Below are 17,631 nucleotides of genomic sequence, written 5' to 3' on the forward strand. Positions count from 1 at the left end.
CCTCTAGTGGTACAACAATCCAATTACATGTACCTCTGAAAAACCAAGTCGGGAGTCAAGAGTGTTTTATTGTTATCTGTCCCAAAATGCATCATTGAAATTCTTACAGAAATGTAAACATAGTACTCTGTAAAACCCATAATAAACATGAAAAAAGTTTAGTATTTATAGAGAAAAAAAACAAATGAATAAATAAATAAATACAAAATATCCAGACAAATAAATAAGCAATAAATATTGTTTGCAGTAACATCACAGGCACATACAGAAAAAACAAAGTGTACATAAATTCTGTTTAAATTGCATATACAATTTTAAAATAAAGCAGACTGCAAAAAGTAAGAGATAAGTGCAAAACATCAAACAAGAGGAAAAAAAAACAAGTCCATAGTTATGCTAGAGATGATCCATAGTTTTCTGTTGTCAAGGTAGGGTTAGAGTTGTGCAGGTGATTCAAGAACCTGATATTTGTAGGAAAGTAGCTTTAGACTTTAGAGATACCGCGTGGAAAAAAGCCCTTCGGCCCACCGAGTCTGTGTCAACCAGCAATCACCCCGTACACCAACACTACCCTATGCACTAGAAACAATTTACAATTTTTACCAAAGCCAAGTCACCAATAAACCTGTATGTCTGTAGAGCTGTTCCTGAACCTTGTGGTATAGGAACTCAGGCTTATGTCCCTCCTGCTTGATGATAGCAATGAGAAGGGGGTATGACTTAAATGTTGGGGATTCTTGATGATCTTTCGAAGTACAGTATATCTGGGATGTAATGATATGAACAGGTCGGGTTACACTCCCATTCATATTCACATTGTTCCCAGCTGCATTTATGACAATGCCTGTCAAATAAGTTAATTGGCAAAGAGCACAATGTCATGAGTAGTAGCATTGCTTAAAGGCAGCCTGTAACTAATTATTTTGAATGGTTGCATTGTGACTGGAAAGCATGGTGGGCATTATGTCCGAATTGAACTTCTATTCTACTACTTGACTGGATATCAAGAAAGCCTTCTGCAAAGTCTTCTGATTCGAAGCATGTGTATAAGGTGACAAACAAGATAGGTGTCTTGCTCCTGTGAGAGATCGCATTCCCGTGTATACCCACTGGAGGTGCTAAAGGTAACAGTAGCTCATGTCAATGCCAAGAGATTAGTCCCTTATATCCAATTGTATTGCATGCTGATATGTTGATCCGAGTTGTCATGGGGCAAAGAGTTCATTGCAGAGCCTAACGCAGCTTCACCAACACCTAGATTTATTGCAGCCCTAACAAACCTCTCCTAAGAATAGCTAGCAGTCACAAACATTGCCTCCGTTTGTAGCTCCCTCATGCAGGCACCTCTTTAAAGGTACAAAAAACATACTTCAAACATAACATAAAATAAAAAAAGATACCGGACTGAAGGCGGAGGCAGCCAGTAACAGCGCCACTGGATGTACATCTGACCAATACAACCACCTGGTCCTCAGCAGAGCTCTGACTGCCACCTTGGTGTTTCTGATTGGCTATGGTTGGCAGAGTCTATCACATTGATGTTCTTGAGGGTAATATCTTTCTTGAATCAGAAGATTATGGTATTGAATCAGAATCCAAATGCTATTCTGGAGATTTGAGCATCCATGTTTGGGCTAGCTCTCCAGAGCAGCACCTTTGAAGGTGTACACAGAGGGAGTACGGTATTTTTGTGGGTACTGTAAAATGCCGTGAGACGTCTTGAAAGGGGTGTGAAAGGAGCTATTGTTTTTCTTCGTTCATCGGAATTGTTGTGGTGCTGGTCATAGATTTTGCCTCCAACACAGGATCATACTCTTCCAGGATCACTCCTATCTCATTCCTGTGTACCCCGGGCAGGTTGCTGCGACCTAGCTCTGGGGTGCAGCCAGAGGGTGTCTCTGTAGGCCCAGATTGACCTCATCTCAAAGGTCTTTGAGATCTCTTCAATTGTTATATACTGTAAGTACTCTCGTTTAGTTTACCGATACAGTGAAAAAAACAGGCCCACCGAGCCCGTGCTGACCAGCGACCCCCCTACACTAGCACTACCCTACTCACGAGGGACAATTTACAATCTTTACCGAAGCCAATTAACCCACAGACCTGTACATTTTTGGAGTGTGGGAGGAAACCCAAGTGGTCACGGGGAGAATGGAGAAACTCCAAACAGGCAGTACCCGTAGTCAGGATCAAACCCGGGTCTCTGGCGCTGTAAGGCAGCAACTCTACTGCTGCGCCACAGTGCCAATGATAGAAAGACAAACGGCTCATTAGTTTAGTTTCCGTAACTGCAGTAAATTTCATGACCGCAAACAAAGTATATTGCAACCACTGAAGTCCATTTGATGCATGATCACTGTTCCGACAGGGAATGCAGCAACCAATTTGTTCAAAGAAAGTTGTTGTGAAGTGAAGTGTGCTAATCGTCAGATAAACCTTATCTGTTGGTTGAGACTGGTGAGGACCAAAGGACAGTGGAGTGGCACAGTTAACCTTGCATTACTAGCGACCTTGCTGCAGTCATGACTTCCGGCGTTGTCTGTATGTAAATTTATGTTCTCCCTCTCCCCGCATGGGTTTCATCTGGGTGCTCTGATTTCCCCTCGCATCTGAAAAACATACAGACTGGTGGGCTAATTGGTCACTGTAAATTGTAGGTCAGTGGTAGAATCTGAGGGGGAGTTGATAGGAATGTGAGGAAAATAAAAGAAAGTGGGATTAATATAGGATTGGTTTAAAACAGGTGTTAGATGGTCAGTTTGGACGTGAGAGCATGTTTATTTGCAGAAACTCTCTGAAACTATTGCTCTGATTCACTTGTTCTCACATTTGCTTCTGATTGTACAGCACTCCCTCAGTGTTCCACTAAAAAATCAGTCTAGATTTTGTGCCCTGATTGCTAGAATAATTTTTAATCTACACTAATTTGACATGCTCTGCAGTTCAGTTGGTGCATTAGATGCACAAACATATTACTGGTCCCAACTAGAAACATTGCCTGTCCAATTTAGGAGATTGAGAGGGATCTATAGAAACTTACGAAATTTAGATGCAGGAAGATTGTTTCCCGATGTTGGGGAAGTCCAGGACAAGGGGTCACAGCTTAAGGATAAGGGGGAAATCCTTTAAAACCGAGATGAGAAGAACTTTTTTCACACAGAGAGTGGTGAATCTCTGGAACTCTCTTCCATGAGGGTAGTCGAGGCCAGTTCATTGGCTATATTTAAGAGAGGGAGTTAGATGTGGCCCTTGTGGCTAAGGGGATCAGAGGGTATGGAAAGAAGGCAGGTACGGGATACTGAGTTGGATGATCAGCCATGATCATATTGAATGGTGGTGCAGGCTCGAAGGGCCGAATGGCCTACTCCTGCACCTAATTTCTATGTTTCTATTCCCTCCAAAGATGCTGCCTGACTCGAGCACTTTGCGTTTTGCTCAAGATTCCAGCATCTGCAGTCCTTTGTGCGTTCATATCACTCAGATATTACTGTATGTCAAACATCTCTCAATTGAATTTTCCTTATATATATTGGAACTCATTTTGAATTCTTAAGTGGCTGAGTAGCAACAGGCTTTAAGTGGTCTAATTTAATTCCCCTCTCATTCGCTCTTCTAAGAAACTGGAAATAATAGCCAAATTAATCAGCAACAATGCTTCATTCATTAAATTTTTTTTTGAGCCTCCCTGTATTCTTGCATTAGCTTTCTTTTTAAAAAATCGTCATCTGCAGCTATTATTTCCAAACCTTATAGCAACACTTGCAGGTAGTCATATGAAATGGTCCACAAAGGAGGAAAGAAACATTTTTTTGTGGATTATTTTGCAACCTGCACATGTTATGTATTGCTTATGCATTGATATTGTTTCAATAATTATGATTAATAATATCTTGCTTCAAGTCATGCCCCAAGGTTGGGATAAACAAATGGGGTTTCTGCAGAAATACAATTTCTTAGGAAGGATTGATCATGAGATTAAGGTCCATTTATCTTTAATTCTCCAGAAAGCCAAAACTGGGAAACCTGTAATAAATGTAACAAGATGAGACCAAAGCGATCACATCACTGCAGTCGGTGTGGACACTGCATTCGTAAAATGGATCATCATTGCCCCTGGTAAGTTTTTACTAAGCTTTGTATTCTGGAAACAAAATAACATGAAATAAAAACGACACACACACACACACACACACACACACACACACACACACACACACATATATATATGTGGCATCTTATTTCACGTTGCTTGTAGAACTTAATACGTAAAGTTTGCACTAGTTTCTGAAATGAACGTGGCTACAGTATGGGGTCGGGACAACAGTTTTGTTCCAAAACAAATCATAAACATAGATCTGTGTCTGGAAACATTATCCCTGGTTGGATGTGATATGGGCTGTAATATCGCTATGGTAAGTGAAAAGAATTTTGGAAGCAGAATTCAATTGGAAATTTTTCCTTAAAATTCTGACTTTATGAGCCCTACCCTTTTGAGATTCGCTTCAGCACATTTAAGTTTCCAAGCAAACATTGTGGTCATCTAATCAGGAACGAAAGCAATCTTAATTTCACACGTGTATGGTTTGTATCGCTAACGTTGCAGATTTAACCCATTGATGTTGATAGAATCGGTCACTGCTCCTGGTGCACTACACTGTCTTGTACCAGCTCAGTCTCAACTTTGATCTAACTTTTCCTATTGTATCTAAGTATATTAAATTAAGCCTAATAATGCTCCTATGGCCTCTTCTATTTCTTCCTACTGCTTTCTGTAATGCCCCAAATGAGTAAGGTCTGCTTAGTCTCTCAGTATTTTACACACACAGATAGACCTAGTGACTACGCGCTCTTTCTCTTCCCCCCAGGACGCCCCATGTCATATCGTACACGCATTGCGAAACAGTCACACAGCCTCTGTGCCTCTCTCTGTCTCTCTCCCCCTCTCTCCCCTACACAATCAGAGGTCCACACTGTCTCTGTGTCTCTCTCTCCCCTACACCCACACGGACAGAGGTACACACTGCCCATTGTGTGTGTGTGTGCGTCTGCCTCTCTCTCTCCCACACATGCAGTTAAAGGTACTCCACGCTGCCTGTGTGTGTGTGTGTGTGTGTGTGTGTCTCTCTCTCTCTCTCTCTCTCTCTCTCTCTCTCTCTCAGCTCATACACACACCACACACACACACACACACACACACACACACACAAATAATTTTGGAAGCAGAAGACAAATGGAAAACTTTCCTTAAAATTCTGACTTTATGAGCCCTACCCTTTTGAGATTCGCTTCAGCACATTTAAGTTTCCAAGCAAACATTGTGGTCACCTAATCACGAACAAAAGCAATCTTAATTTCACACGTGTATGGTTTGTATCGCTAATGTTGCAGATTTAACCCATTGATGTTGATAGAATCGGTCACAGCTCCTGGTGCACTGCACTGTCTTGTACCAGCTCAGTCTCAACTTTGATCTAACTTTTCCTATTGTATCTAAGTATATTAAATTAAGCCTAATAATGCTCCTATGGCCTCTTCTATTTCTTCCTACTGCCACTGTAATGCAAAAAGAGTAAGGTGTGCAATTGCATTCAGTATTTTACTTCGGAGTCACGTGAGTGACTACGTGAAGAACCCCGCCAGGATGCATGTGTGTCATATCGCTACACGCATTGCAAAACAGTCAGGTGGGGTGGAACGACGTTCCCCGCAGAGGCAAGTTTAAAAGCCAGAACCTGCAGGTAAGAGATACTCTGCGGTCTTTTGTGTTGTTCCCATACTGTTTTACAGGTGGGGAGTCAATGGACAAGTCCAAGAAAACAACGAGGGCTGCAACAAAGCTGGCGGGGGAGGACCGTGGAGTTGCGGGCAGCCAGCAGCGGCCAGCGGCACATGAATCACCCGTAATGGGAACAGCTGTGCCCGACTTCGCCCCCGCACTGGCCAGATCTACACCGCGGCCAGGCGGTAAGGCAAAACAAAAAACCAACAAAGTCGTTGACTCAGATGAGTCCGACTTCGAGCAGCCGCGAGCGGCCAGCAACCGTGAGCGCTGGAGCCGGATGGAGCGGCTTGTGGAGCAGATGCTCCAACGTGACAGGCTCCGGGAGATGGAGTCCAGTTACTGTGGGCAATATATCACACCCACAGCAGCCTCTTGTAGGGCTGCACAGTGCATCTCCCTCGTCAGAGGCCAGGTCCGTACTGGGGCGCAATTCTGGGGGGGCGGGTTGAAAAGGGGGATTTTACAGAACAGAAATCAGTGTTCAAGGGGTGTAAACGTGAAAATCGACTGGACATGGGGCAAGACTTCATCAGCCAGGTACCAGACTGGCTGAAACCTGGAACAAAATGGCTTATAGTATAGATAATATGTCTCTGATTCAGCTACAGGAACAGGCTGTGATGGACACCACGGCAAACACTTAAAGGTAGGAAACTGTATATCCCTGAATGTTCCCATTGTAAATAATCTGCATATGGAAACATGTCGGAGCAGGAGTTTTGGGGCTTGGATGTCAAACTCCAAAAAATTTTTAAAGCTCATAACAGCGGGCACTAATCCAGCTTTCGCTGTCACAGTAGATGAAAAGGAGATGTCGCAGGATCAACAGGATGCACTGCACTGCTTTGCAACACACAATATGAAATAAACAGCATCAGGAATTTGAGTGCCATTACCGACCTGCTCTAAACCCGAAATTCGCAGGTCTGTGCAAACCTGTGAAACACTTTGGACCACTTTTACTATTTAAAGGTTAATCTATCCAAGCAAGAAAGGAGCTTGATGATTAGGCCAAAAACCCAGGGGCTCATAAAAGCGACTTCATTGAAAAAATACTACGGCCATAAACAGCACCCTTACGCACCCACGAGTCGAACAAGACAAACTGGTGAAAGCTCAAAGTCCAGGTACAGCGAACATTGGTCTTTTTTAGGCCATGGCCCAGACCGGCCTTTTTGGAAGATACGCAAACCTCCAACACCAACCCAACCACAAACCCAGACACCGGCGCCTCAACCTCCACGAAGGATTTACAAAAAGAGGTAAACCTCCATGGTAACCATGGAGGTAGGTGGGTCTGGTTCCTTACAAATTGCAGGGAGTATGGAGGTTGGGGGGGAGATTACACTTCTTTCTGGATGCATGGAGTATGTTAACTACCGACACTTATATTTTAAGCAGTATCCAGGGATATACCATAGAATTTATACACAAATATAGCCCTCCAGTTCAGCATGTACGTACTTTCGTACTTTCAGGTAAAGAAAAATCAGAAGCACATGCTGAACTGGAGCTGCTTTACGCAAAAGGGGTAATTGAAAAATCCCAACACGAATTGCTGGAATTTGTGTCCAATATCTTTACCAAAAACAAAAAAGATGGTGGTTGTCGCATCATCATAGATTTGACCAATTTGAATACATTTGTACAATATATTCATTTCAAAATGGAAACCTTTGTTACTGCTAAACAATTGATTCCCAAAGGTTACTTCATGGCTAGCATCGATTTAAAAGATGCTTACTATTCAGTGCCTATACGAGGTGACCACAGATGTTACTTAAAATTCAACTGGATGGGACAGCTCTGGCAGTATAGAGCGCTGCCAAATGAATGAATCTCTTTATTGTCATTGCACATAGTACAACGAAATTTAAAAGTTAATCCCACGGTGCGATTCACAAGAGCAATTTTAAATATATAAGAAAAGGTAAAAATATATACATATTAAAAAAATGACAGATAAATAACAATAGCAGCTAGGTAGAACCATTCAGTTGAATGTGAGTGTTATTTCTTATTTTGCATTGTTAAGTTCACGTATGGCTATGGGGTAGAAGCTGTCTCTGAGTCTGTTTGTGCGAGTTTTGAAATACCTGTACTGTCTGCCAGAGGGCAGCAGGTGGAACAGGTTGTGTCCAGGGTGGGAAGGGTCCTTCAGGATGTTGGCTGCCCTGCCAAGGCAGCGAGAGCTGAAGATGTCCTTCAGGGAGGGCAGTGGGCAGCCAGTGATTTTTTTTGTGCGGTGTTGATGACCCTTTGAAGGGCTCTCCTGTCCGCTGCAGAGCAGCTGGCATACCATGTGGTTATACAGTACGCCAGCACACTCTCGATGGAGCAGCGGTAGAAGGACACCAGCAGCTTCTCCTCCAGCTTGTTTTTCCTGAGGATCCCCAGAAAATAGAGTCACTGCTGGGCCTTCTTGACTGCTGTGGTGGTGATTGTAGTTCAGGAGAGATCCTCTGTAAATGGGTTAACATCAGCCCCCAGGCTGTTCACGAAGATTTTGAAACCAGCCCTAGCGTTTCTGCGGAAACGAAAACACATGATCATGGCATATCTAGATGACATACTTATTGTGGGCAAAACTTTGGAATTGGCCAAACAAACTGTAACAGCCACAAAACAATTATTTGAAAAACTGGGGTTTATTATCCATCCAGTTAAATCTAAATTAACGCCTTCCACCACAATGGATTATTTGGGGTTCACCATTGACTCAGTTCACATGTCAGTGACTTTGCCAAAGGGAAAGGCTATAGTCTTAATAGAGGCTTGCAATAACCTCATTGACATCAGTAAACCATCCATCAGATTGGTAGCAAGAGTAATTGGCAAAATGGTGGCTGCTTTTCCAGCCACACAATTCGGACCTTTACATTACCAAAATTTACAGAGGGCAAAAATACGAGCACTCAAAATTAATGCTGGTCATTTTGACAGACCAATGAAGCTACCAATCGAAGCTATAATGGAACTAAAATGGTGGAAAGATAACATTCGGCATTGTTCCAATCCAATCATTATCAGCAACCCTTCTATGGTGCTACAAACTGATGCCAGTGCACTTAGTTGGGGTGCCACCAATTCCATCTCCAGCTGTGGAGGTAGATGGAATGAACAGGAGGCATCATTATTACAAACACTAGGCATAAACTACCTGGAAATTTTGGGTGCATTCCATGGCCTAAAGTCATATTGTTCTGGGTTATATCACCAGCATGTTAGACTACAGATTGACAATACCACTGTGATAGCATATATCAACCACATGGGTGGAAACAAATCGACATCATGCGACAATCTGGCTAATATAATTTGGCAATGGTGTATCCAGAGAAATATTTGGATATCAGCTACTTACCTACCAGGTAAACTAAATTTAGTGGCAGACACCAGGTCACGCAAATTTAATGAAAACACCGAATGGATGTTGGATAAAAAAGTATTTGCTGATATTACAGCATGGTATGGAACACCAGATATCGATCTATTCGCATCCAGACTTAATCACCAGTTATCAAACTATGTTTCATGGGAACCAGACCCTGGGGCAGCGGCGACAGATGCATTTTCGCTGCATTGGGGGAAATTGTTTATTTATACATTCCCTACTTTCTGCCTCATCAGTCGGGTATTAAGGAAAATCCAGCAAGACTCTGCGTCTGGTATTTTGGTAGTACCCGATTGGCCTACTCAACCATGGTTCCCTGTGATACTGGACATGGTATTAGAACCATGTATCACCATCCCGAATAGACCAGATTTATTGGTTCATCCTGTAACAAGGGATAGCCACCCATGTCATAACTATATGAGCTTATTAATTTGTAGAGTCTAAAAATACCTCTACTACAGCGGGGACTGACGGACCGAACAGTGAACATTATTTCTGCGGCCCACAGACAGTCCACCCAAAAAACAGTATCTGGTCTATATCAGGAAATGGGAGATATATTGTCACAGAAACAGTATCACCTACAGATCAATGAACATCCCGTCTGTTCTGGAATTCCTGGCAGGCCTCCATTATGATGAGGGGCTCAGTTATAGTGCCATCAACTGCGCCAGAAGTGCCCTGTCAACATATCTATGGCAAGGAACAGAGCGGCATTCTGTTGGGACTCGCCCCCTGGTAACAAAACTTATGAGGGGAATTTTTAATATCAATCCCCCAAGAACCAGGTACTCTCAAATATGGGATGTGAGTATTGTCCTGACTATGCTAAGGAATTGGTTTCCAGCAACAGCTCTGTCCCTACAAAGACTGACACTGAAAACAGTCATGCTGATGGTTTTGGTCACGGCACAAAGGGTACAGTCGTTACATAAATTAAGACTGGACAACATGACTTCTTCATCTGGGAATATAACGTTTTATATTTATGAATTAGTCAAGCAGAACAGACGGGGGTCAGCAGGCCTCAATATAGAATTTAGGTCTTACCCGACAGATAATCGTCTCTGTATAGTAAGACATTTGTTGTTATATATGGAGAACACAAAAATCATCATGAGGCAATGAGATGGCACTTCTAATCAGCCACAAGCAACCACACAAAAAGTGCTGGTCCAGACCATCTCAAGATGGCTGAAACAGGTTCTAATACAGGCTGGGGTGGATACTAACATTTTAAAATCTCATTCCATCAGGGCTGCAGCTACATCGGCAGCTATGCAATTGGATGTACCAATGGACCAAATCCTCAAGACAGCAGGATGGTCAAGGGAAAAAACATTCCAACTATTTTATCACAAACCAGTAATTAAACCTGGAACGTTTGCAGAAACAATTTAAAGTTCTGTAATATAATTTCACCCCATAAATAGGGGCTATAATTTGGTGTTAATAAATTTATCATGGATTTCAATGTCGGATTCATGTCTAAATTATGTTAACACAATTCCTCCCACAGTCATTAAGGCAGATGTGATGCATGGACTCGTTTCCACGGCATGAAATCACAGAGCTTTGAAATCTTCACGTAGTCACTCACGTGACTCCGAAGTAAAATAGTAAGATTAAACGAGAACTTACCAGTTCGAAGTTTGATCATTATTTTATGAGGAGTACGTTGAGGGAATACATGCCCTCCGCTCCCACCCTTGATCATATACTCAACTGGTATCTTCTTCTCTAATCTTACTATGTTCAGTCATTACAGTTATCTGTGATTTCACACCGCTGCTTTGAAGAATGACATGCATGCGTCCTGGCGGGGTTCTTCACGTATTCCCTCAATGTACTCCTCATAAAATAATGATCAAACTTCAAACTGGTAAGTTCTCGTTTTAATCTTACTATTTTCCCCAGAAGAATAATCTTGAATATTAGGAGATTATCATTTAACCGAGTGGGCTTTTTCTGGGTACGCCAGCTTTTCCCACATCCCAAGGACATGCGGGTTTCTAGGTTAATTGGCCTCTGTAAATTGCCCCTAATGTATAGGTTGCAAAAGTGGGATCACATAGAACTAGTCTACATGTGATTGATAATCTGCATGGACTCAGTTGTCCAAAGGCCCTGTTTCCACACTCTATCTCTAAACTAAACTAATCAAATTGATCTAAAATACTCTGTTCAGTATATTTCTGTTTTACTTTATTGATCTTGTTTTTTCTCCTGTGCATGTAAAGCTTATAACTTAGTTTGCCTTTCTATATCCACCCCAATTGGGATCCAATGTCTTCAAACTTGTATGTGAAATCTTTCTTTTAGGATAAATAATTGTGTTGGAGAAGACAATCACTGGCTCTTCCTACTGCTGTGTTTCTACACACAGTTTTTGAGTCTCTTCACATTGATTCTCAATTTCTGCCAATATTACTACCTCCAGCCTCTGACAAAAGTAAAAGAGGTAAGATGAATGGTTCAAACTGTAATTTTTGATGTTTTTTAAAACATTTATTGATGTTTTTGTTATTTATGTGTACAATGTTTACAGATCTTTTATGTAGGTCTAAGTAAGAATGTATTCTATATTATTAGTACACATGACAATTAAACACTCTTTCTCTCTTAACTCTCTTGGCATAGTAACTTTGAGTTGCATATTTAAAATGTCTATCTTACACAGAAAGATACACCAAAGTGCAGTTTTTTGGATTAAAAGTATATAAAATTATGATAGGTATATCAAATTTAAATTACTGGAAAGACATTAGGTGCAAATAAAGAAGCAATTCTGTTCTTTAAGTCTTGGTTGCTAAATTTGTTAACTCGAGATTTTTAAAGAAACTAATTAAAAGCATTAATGATCATCAAAAAATGAGTATATGTAACTTGGGCAAACACCGATATTATTGTTTGCTCCACAGTCCTTCCAATCTTGCCCAGATGCCAGTAGAAACAAGTGTAGATACAGCGATAGAGTTGCTGCCTCACAGTGCCAGAGACTTGAGTTCAATCGTAACTACGGGTGCTGTCTGTATGGAGTTTATATGTAATTCCTGTGACCTCATCGTTTTTTTCCAGGTGCACCGGTTTCCTTCCACACTCCAAATGTTTGTAGGTTAATTGGATTTAGTAAAAAAGTAAAAAAATTGTAAATTGTCCTTAGTATGTGGGATAGTGCTAATATATGGGGGTGGTCGCTGGTTGGCCCGGACTCGGTGGGCCGAAGGGCCTGTTTCTGTGCTGCATCTCTAAAGTCTAAAGATGGTCAACCACCCCAAATCTCATCTTACTGCTCCCATCTTACAATGGCATATCTTCCTTCAACCTCTGTTATGGAAAATAATTACCTTGCAATGGTCCCTAGTCTTCAGACAGCTTGCACTTACTGCACAAATACAATATGCAACGGACTTACTCCGTCCCAATCCCCATAATGCATGGTTTTCCTTCAAAGAGCAATGGGCCGGGGACTGGAGATTTGGAATTGCTGCTAGGCACCAAATTGTGATCGACATTTCCAATTCAGAGTGTTTGTCAAAGTATTTCATAGTTTCATCCAAGAGAGTGGGTGTGGTCTTCCTGACTCTGTAGCAGTGCCTGTCCAACAGAGCAGATTTCAATGACCAGCTCCTTCAAACATTTAATTGGGTTTTGAATGCATTAACATCAAAATCTTATTTTAGTCAAAAGTGAAATAAATCAGTAACTAAAATTGAAATTAAATGAGATTAGTTCAAACTTCTAGTCTTGAGTACACAGGTTTGTAATTGAATTAAAAGGTAATGACATCTTCATTTGATTTAAAACTAGACAATGTTCTGATTATATTCTGCAAGCTACATCTTGAAAGTCTTTTAATCTTTACCCAGATGTATTTTCCTTTTTTTTAATGAAGAAAATCTTTCAACATTTATCCAGGTCCAAACGAACATGGATCAAAACATTACGAACAGCGAACATTTATTTACTTTCATACAGACACAGAAATTCAGCACTATGGATATGTATTTTAGAATATGGAATGGACAAATCAGTGAATGATAAAAAGTTGAATGTTCTCATAATAACCATTTTTCAATCCATGGTCTCAAGGTTCAAACTTGGATTATTTTCTCTCGAACGTTGGAGGTTGCAGGGAGATCTGAAAGAAAGTATATAAAATGATGAGAGGCATACAGTAGACAGTATTATCTTTTTTCCAGGATAGAAAATACTGGAGGGCACATCTTTAAGGTGAGAGGGACAAAGTTTAAAGAAGTGCAGGGCAAGTTTTTTATTAGAGTGTGGTGAATGTCTGGAATGTGCTGCCGAGTGTGGTGGTTCAAGCAGATACATTAGAAGCATTAAAGAGACTAGATAGGCAGCGGGATAGGGGTTATATGCACGTAGATATGTGATGGTCTTGAAATCATGTTCGGCATAGACTTTATGGGCTGAAGGGCCTGTTCTTGGGTTGTTTGGTTTAATGTACTACATATGTTCTATGTTGAATGAAGTTGCATTTTTGTTTCCTTTCCAAAAAGGAGCTCTTTATATTTAGGCATGAACTAGCCTTGCTCCGAATATCTACCTTAATGGCCTTAGTGATGATTGGAGGGATGTCTGGCCTCTTTTTCAGTCAGCTGACAAATGTTCTGGCAGTAAGTAAAGTTCCTGACATTTTACTGCATAATCTAGCTTGTTTCATTACATTAATGTTACAATTTGACAAGGTCCAAATCTGTACTGAGGCATTGTGCTTTTGGAAACCAAGATACTCCTTACAAGCTTGTGTTTATTATTGCACACTAAACATGTTCTACCTGCAATATAAAAACCTTATATTTAATTTGTTTGTATACATCTTTCTCTGTGAATGATAAGGAACGTGATGATACGCCGTTGTTCTATTTCACATTTAACACAGACAAAACAGATTAAACAGTGACGCAGCGGTAGAATTGCTGCCTTACAATGCCAGATATACGGGGATTTGATCCTGATCTCCGGTGTTGTCTGTATGTAGTGTGTACACTTTTCCTGTGATCAAATGGGTTTTGGTGCTCTGGTGTCCTCCCACACTCCAAGAAGTAGGTTAATTGGCTTTGGTAAAAATGTAAAATTGTCCCTAGTGTGTAGAATAGTGCCAATGTATGAGGTGATCGATGGTTGGCGTGGACTCGGTGGGCTTTACTTGCTGAAGGCGAGAATCATGTAGATGCATCCAAGGGATTTTTTAATGAGCAAACAAGAAAAATGCTGGGAATTGAGGGAGCAGCATAGGCCATTCCATTATAAAAATGGAGAAGTAGTGTGCCTGATAGTTACAGCTGAGGATAAGGAGTTGTGCATTTAAACAGAAGGTGTTAATGAAAGTTAAGCAGGTGTGATGAAAGTGGCAAGTAGAATGCACTTGTATTATACAGAAAGAGAGCTGGATTGCCAGGTTATGGGGGAAACTCAGATTTGTCTCACCTTCTCTCTACTCAGATCTCTGATACCTTTGTGCAATTTGCATTTAATGTGTTTCTGCTCATTGCTGTAAAAGATGGCTTCCAACCAATCGGTCACCCAGGGATGACCCTAACTGAACATTTGCCTGCCTTCTAGCCATCCCAAGTATTATCCTTCCAAAGCCCTTCCTCTGTTTTATCTCTGAGCTATGCTTTTAACCATATAACCATATAACCATATAACAATTACAGCACGGAAACAGGCCATCTCGGCCCTACAAGTCCATGCCGAACAAATTTTTTTCCCCTTAGTCCCACCTGCCTGCACTCGTACCATAACCCTCCATTCCCTTCTCATCCATATGCCTATCCAATTTATTTTTAAATGATACCAATGAACCTGCCTCCACCACTTCCACTGGGAGCTCATTCCACACCGCCACCACTCTCTGCGTAAAGAAGTTCCCCCTCATATTACCCCTAAACTTCTGTCCCTTAATTCTGAAATCATGTCCTCTTGTTTGAATCTTCCCTATTCTCAAAGGGAAAAGCTTGTCCACATCAACTCTGTCTATCCCTCTCATCATTTTAAAGACCTCTATCAGGTCCCCCCTTAACCTTCTGCGCTCCAGAGAATAAAGACCTAACTTATTCAACCTATCTCTGTAACTTAGTTGTTGAAACCCAGGCAACATTCTAGTAAATCTCCTCTGTACTCTCTCTATTTTGTTGACATCCTTCCTATAATTTGGCGACCAAAATTGTACACCATACTCCAGATTTGGTCTCACCAATGCCTTGTACAATTTTAACATTACATCCCAGCTTCTATACTCAATGCTCTGATTGGCTAGCATACCAAAAGCTTTCTTTACCACCCTATCTATATGAGATTCCACCTTCAAGGAGCTATGCACGGTTATACCCAGATCCCTCTGTTCAACTGTATTCTTCAATTCCCTACCATGCTATTTTAAATTGCTGAGAGGTAGTGCTGGCAAACATCAAATTTGCAAAATCTGAAAGTTCGATGATAATAGGTTACCCTCATTACAATCTGACATTCCTACTCATCCATGATGCTTTCGTTAGCTTTCTTGTCTGTTTTCCATGTTACTGGTCATGGCATTTATATATTGTACTATTTATGAGTAACGAATGGTGAAAAATATTATTTAAATGATGGTAAAAAACAAAGAGTGAAAGCAAGCCCTTTTTCTATGGAAGTGATACAGTCATCCCACAAGGTGGAGCCATTTAATTCTCAGCACTGTATACATATAACAAGATCGAAAATGTTGCCAACTGTTTTGGCAAATGCAAACTGTAGACTATTAAGTCTGAATAACAACCCATCTGGGGAGAATGTTGATCTGGGTGTCCATAAAAAGCATAAATAAATGTAAAATCTGAAACCGAACTATCATACAAAAAACTGAGTAGAGATACAGAAGAATGCAGATACTGGAATTTGAATTAAAAAAAAACTGGAGAAGCTTAGTGGATCAGGCAGCAACTGTGAAGGGAAAAGGGAGGTACAGAGATACAGTGGAAGAGTTACTCCCTTGCAGCATCAAAGACCTGGGTTCGATCTTGACTATGGGTGCTGTCTGTATGGAGTTTGTACGTTCTCTCTGCGATCACGTGGTTTATTCCGGGCTGCCTTTTACAATCTGAAGAATTGGCTTTGGTAAAATTGTAAAGAGAAATTACAAACTCCATACATCCAACACTCATAGTAGGATAGTGTGCAGGATAATGCCAGCATGGTGACCGCTGGTTGGTGTGGGCTTTTAAGGAGCTGAAGGGCCTGTTTCCACTCTGTATCTCTATCTAAAGACATTTTGGGTCAGAACACTACTTCTGGTAAACTGAGTAGCCTGTGCATCCCATGAACAGAGGATGTACATTCTGTTCAATTTGTGAGAAATGTGACTTTGATTAAATTGGCCATAAAAATTGTGAAATGTGAGAGTATTTCGAGCCATGGTATGCAGTGTATAAAAAAGACAGGATATTTGGAATGTGATCATCTTTATCATCGTGTGTGAGCAAAGAACATGGAATAGGACTGCCAAGGAACAGAATATAAGGCCCAGAATATTTTTGCCAACATAATGCATAATGTCAAGAAGCCTGGTACGGGGCCTCATGGGTAGAAGCCCATTGGGCCTGTCCCACGAGCATGCGACTCCATGTGGCAAGCGCGACCTAAGAGACTCCATGCGGCTAACGTGGTCGCTTGAGCCGTACGGCCTCGCAGGACCGGTCCCACTTTGATCGCCGGAGCCGTATGGAGTTGTGTGGAGCTGGTCCCGACATCGCGCGGGGCTCCGAAAAACTGACCCTGTTCAAAAATTCCATGCGGCAACGGCCTGCCGGCCCACAGCTGCCTCGACACCGTACGTCACGCGCGAACTTCTTGCGGACTTATGTCTGGCGAAGCAGCCGACAGAGCCCATGACTGGAGCCGAGGTCAGCGCCATGGAGACGTGAAGTGGGGCGTCGACAGGGCGACGCCCCACTTCAGCAGCGGCGGTGAAGCCTCGCGATGATGGGGCCTCGGCGATGGCAGCAGTGAAACCTCGTAACGATGGGGTCTCGGTGGTGGTGAAACCTCACGGCGGTGGCGATGCCTCGTGGATCGACCCGCGGTCGATGGTCGATGAGAGCGTGGAGGACCATTGTGAGGGGGGAGGGAAAGAACAATGGAGGACCCCGTGTGGGAGGAACACTGAGGGAAGCGGGGAAGAACAATGGACAATGGGGGGGGGGGGCAAATGACAATGGGGACCAGGTGTTGGGGAACTGCTGTCGTGGGGGAAAGGGGGGACAAAATTGGGAGCCGGCGTGCTTTGTAACTTTGTCAGTGCCGTAGGTGGCTGCTATTTGTATACATTGTGTATGCAAGCAAAGAATCTCACTGTGCTTAGTCACATGTGACTATAAAATATACCTAGTTCTATTCCTAAACTGATTTCATCTGCAGCACACAATCCATAACCTCCCCATTCACTGTA

The 17,631-nt window shown here is 41.9% G+C and overlaps 1 protein-coding gene across 6 annotated transcripts in view; it reads left to right on the forward strand.

Moving 5' to 3' along the window:
- zdhhc21 (zinc finger DHHC-type palmitoyltransferase 21) overlaps window positions 1-17,631 on the forward strand; it is a 64,325-nt gene that overhangs the window by 37,173 nt on the left and 9,521 nt on the right. For all 6 annotated transcript variants that reach the window (XM_055632577.1, XM_055632580.1, XM_055632581.1 and 3 more), the window contains 3 exons: window positions 4,005-4,116; window positions 11,502-11,640; window positions 13,703-13,819. In XM_055632577.1, the coding sequence (XP_055488552.1) occupies window positions 4,005-4,116; window positions 11,502-11,640; window positions 13,703-13,819 (368 nt within the window). The remainder of the gene's footprint in view (window positions 1-4,004; window positions 4,117-11,501; window positions 11,641-13,702; window positions 13,820-17,631) is intronic.

The sequence above is a fragment of the Leucoraja erinacea genome, chromosome 3 (assembly GCF_028641065.1).
Source record: "Leucoraja erinacea ecotype New England chromosome 3, Leri_hhj_1, whole genome shotgun sequence".
NCBI classification, from domain to species: Eukaryota; Metazoa; Chordata; class Chondrichthyes; order Rajiformes; family Rajidae; genus Leucoraja; species Leucoraja erinaceus.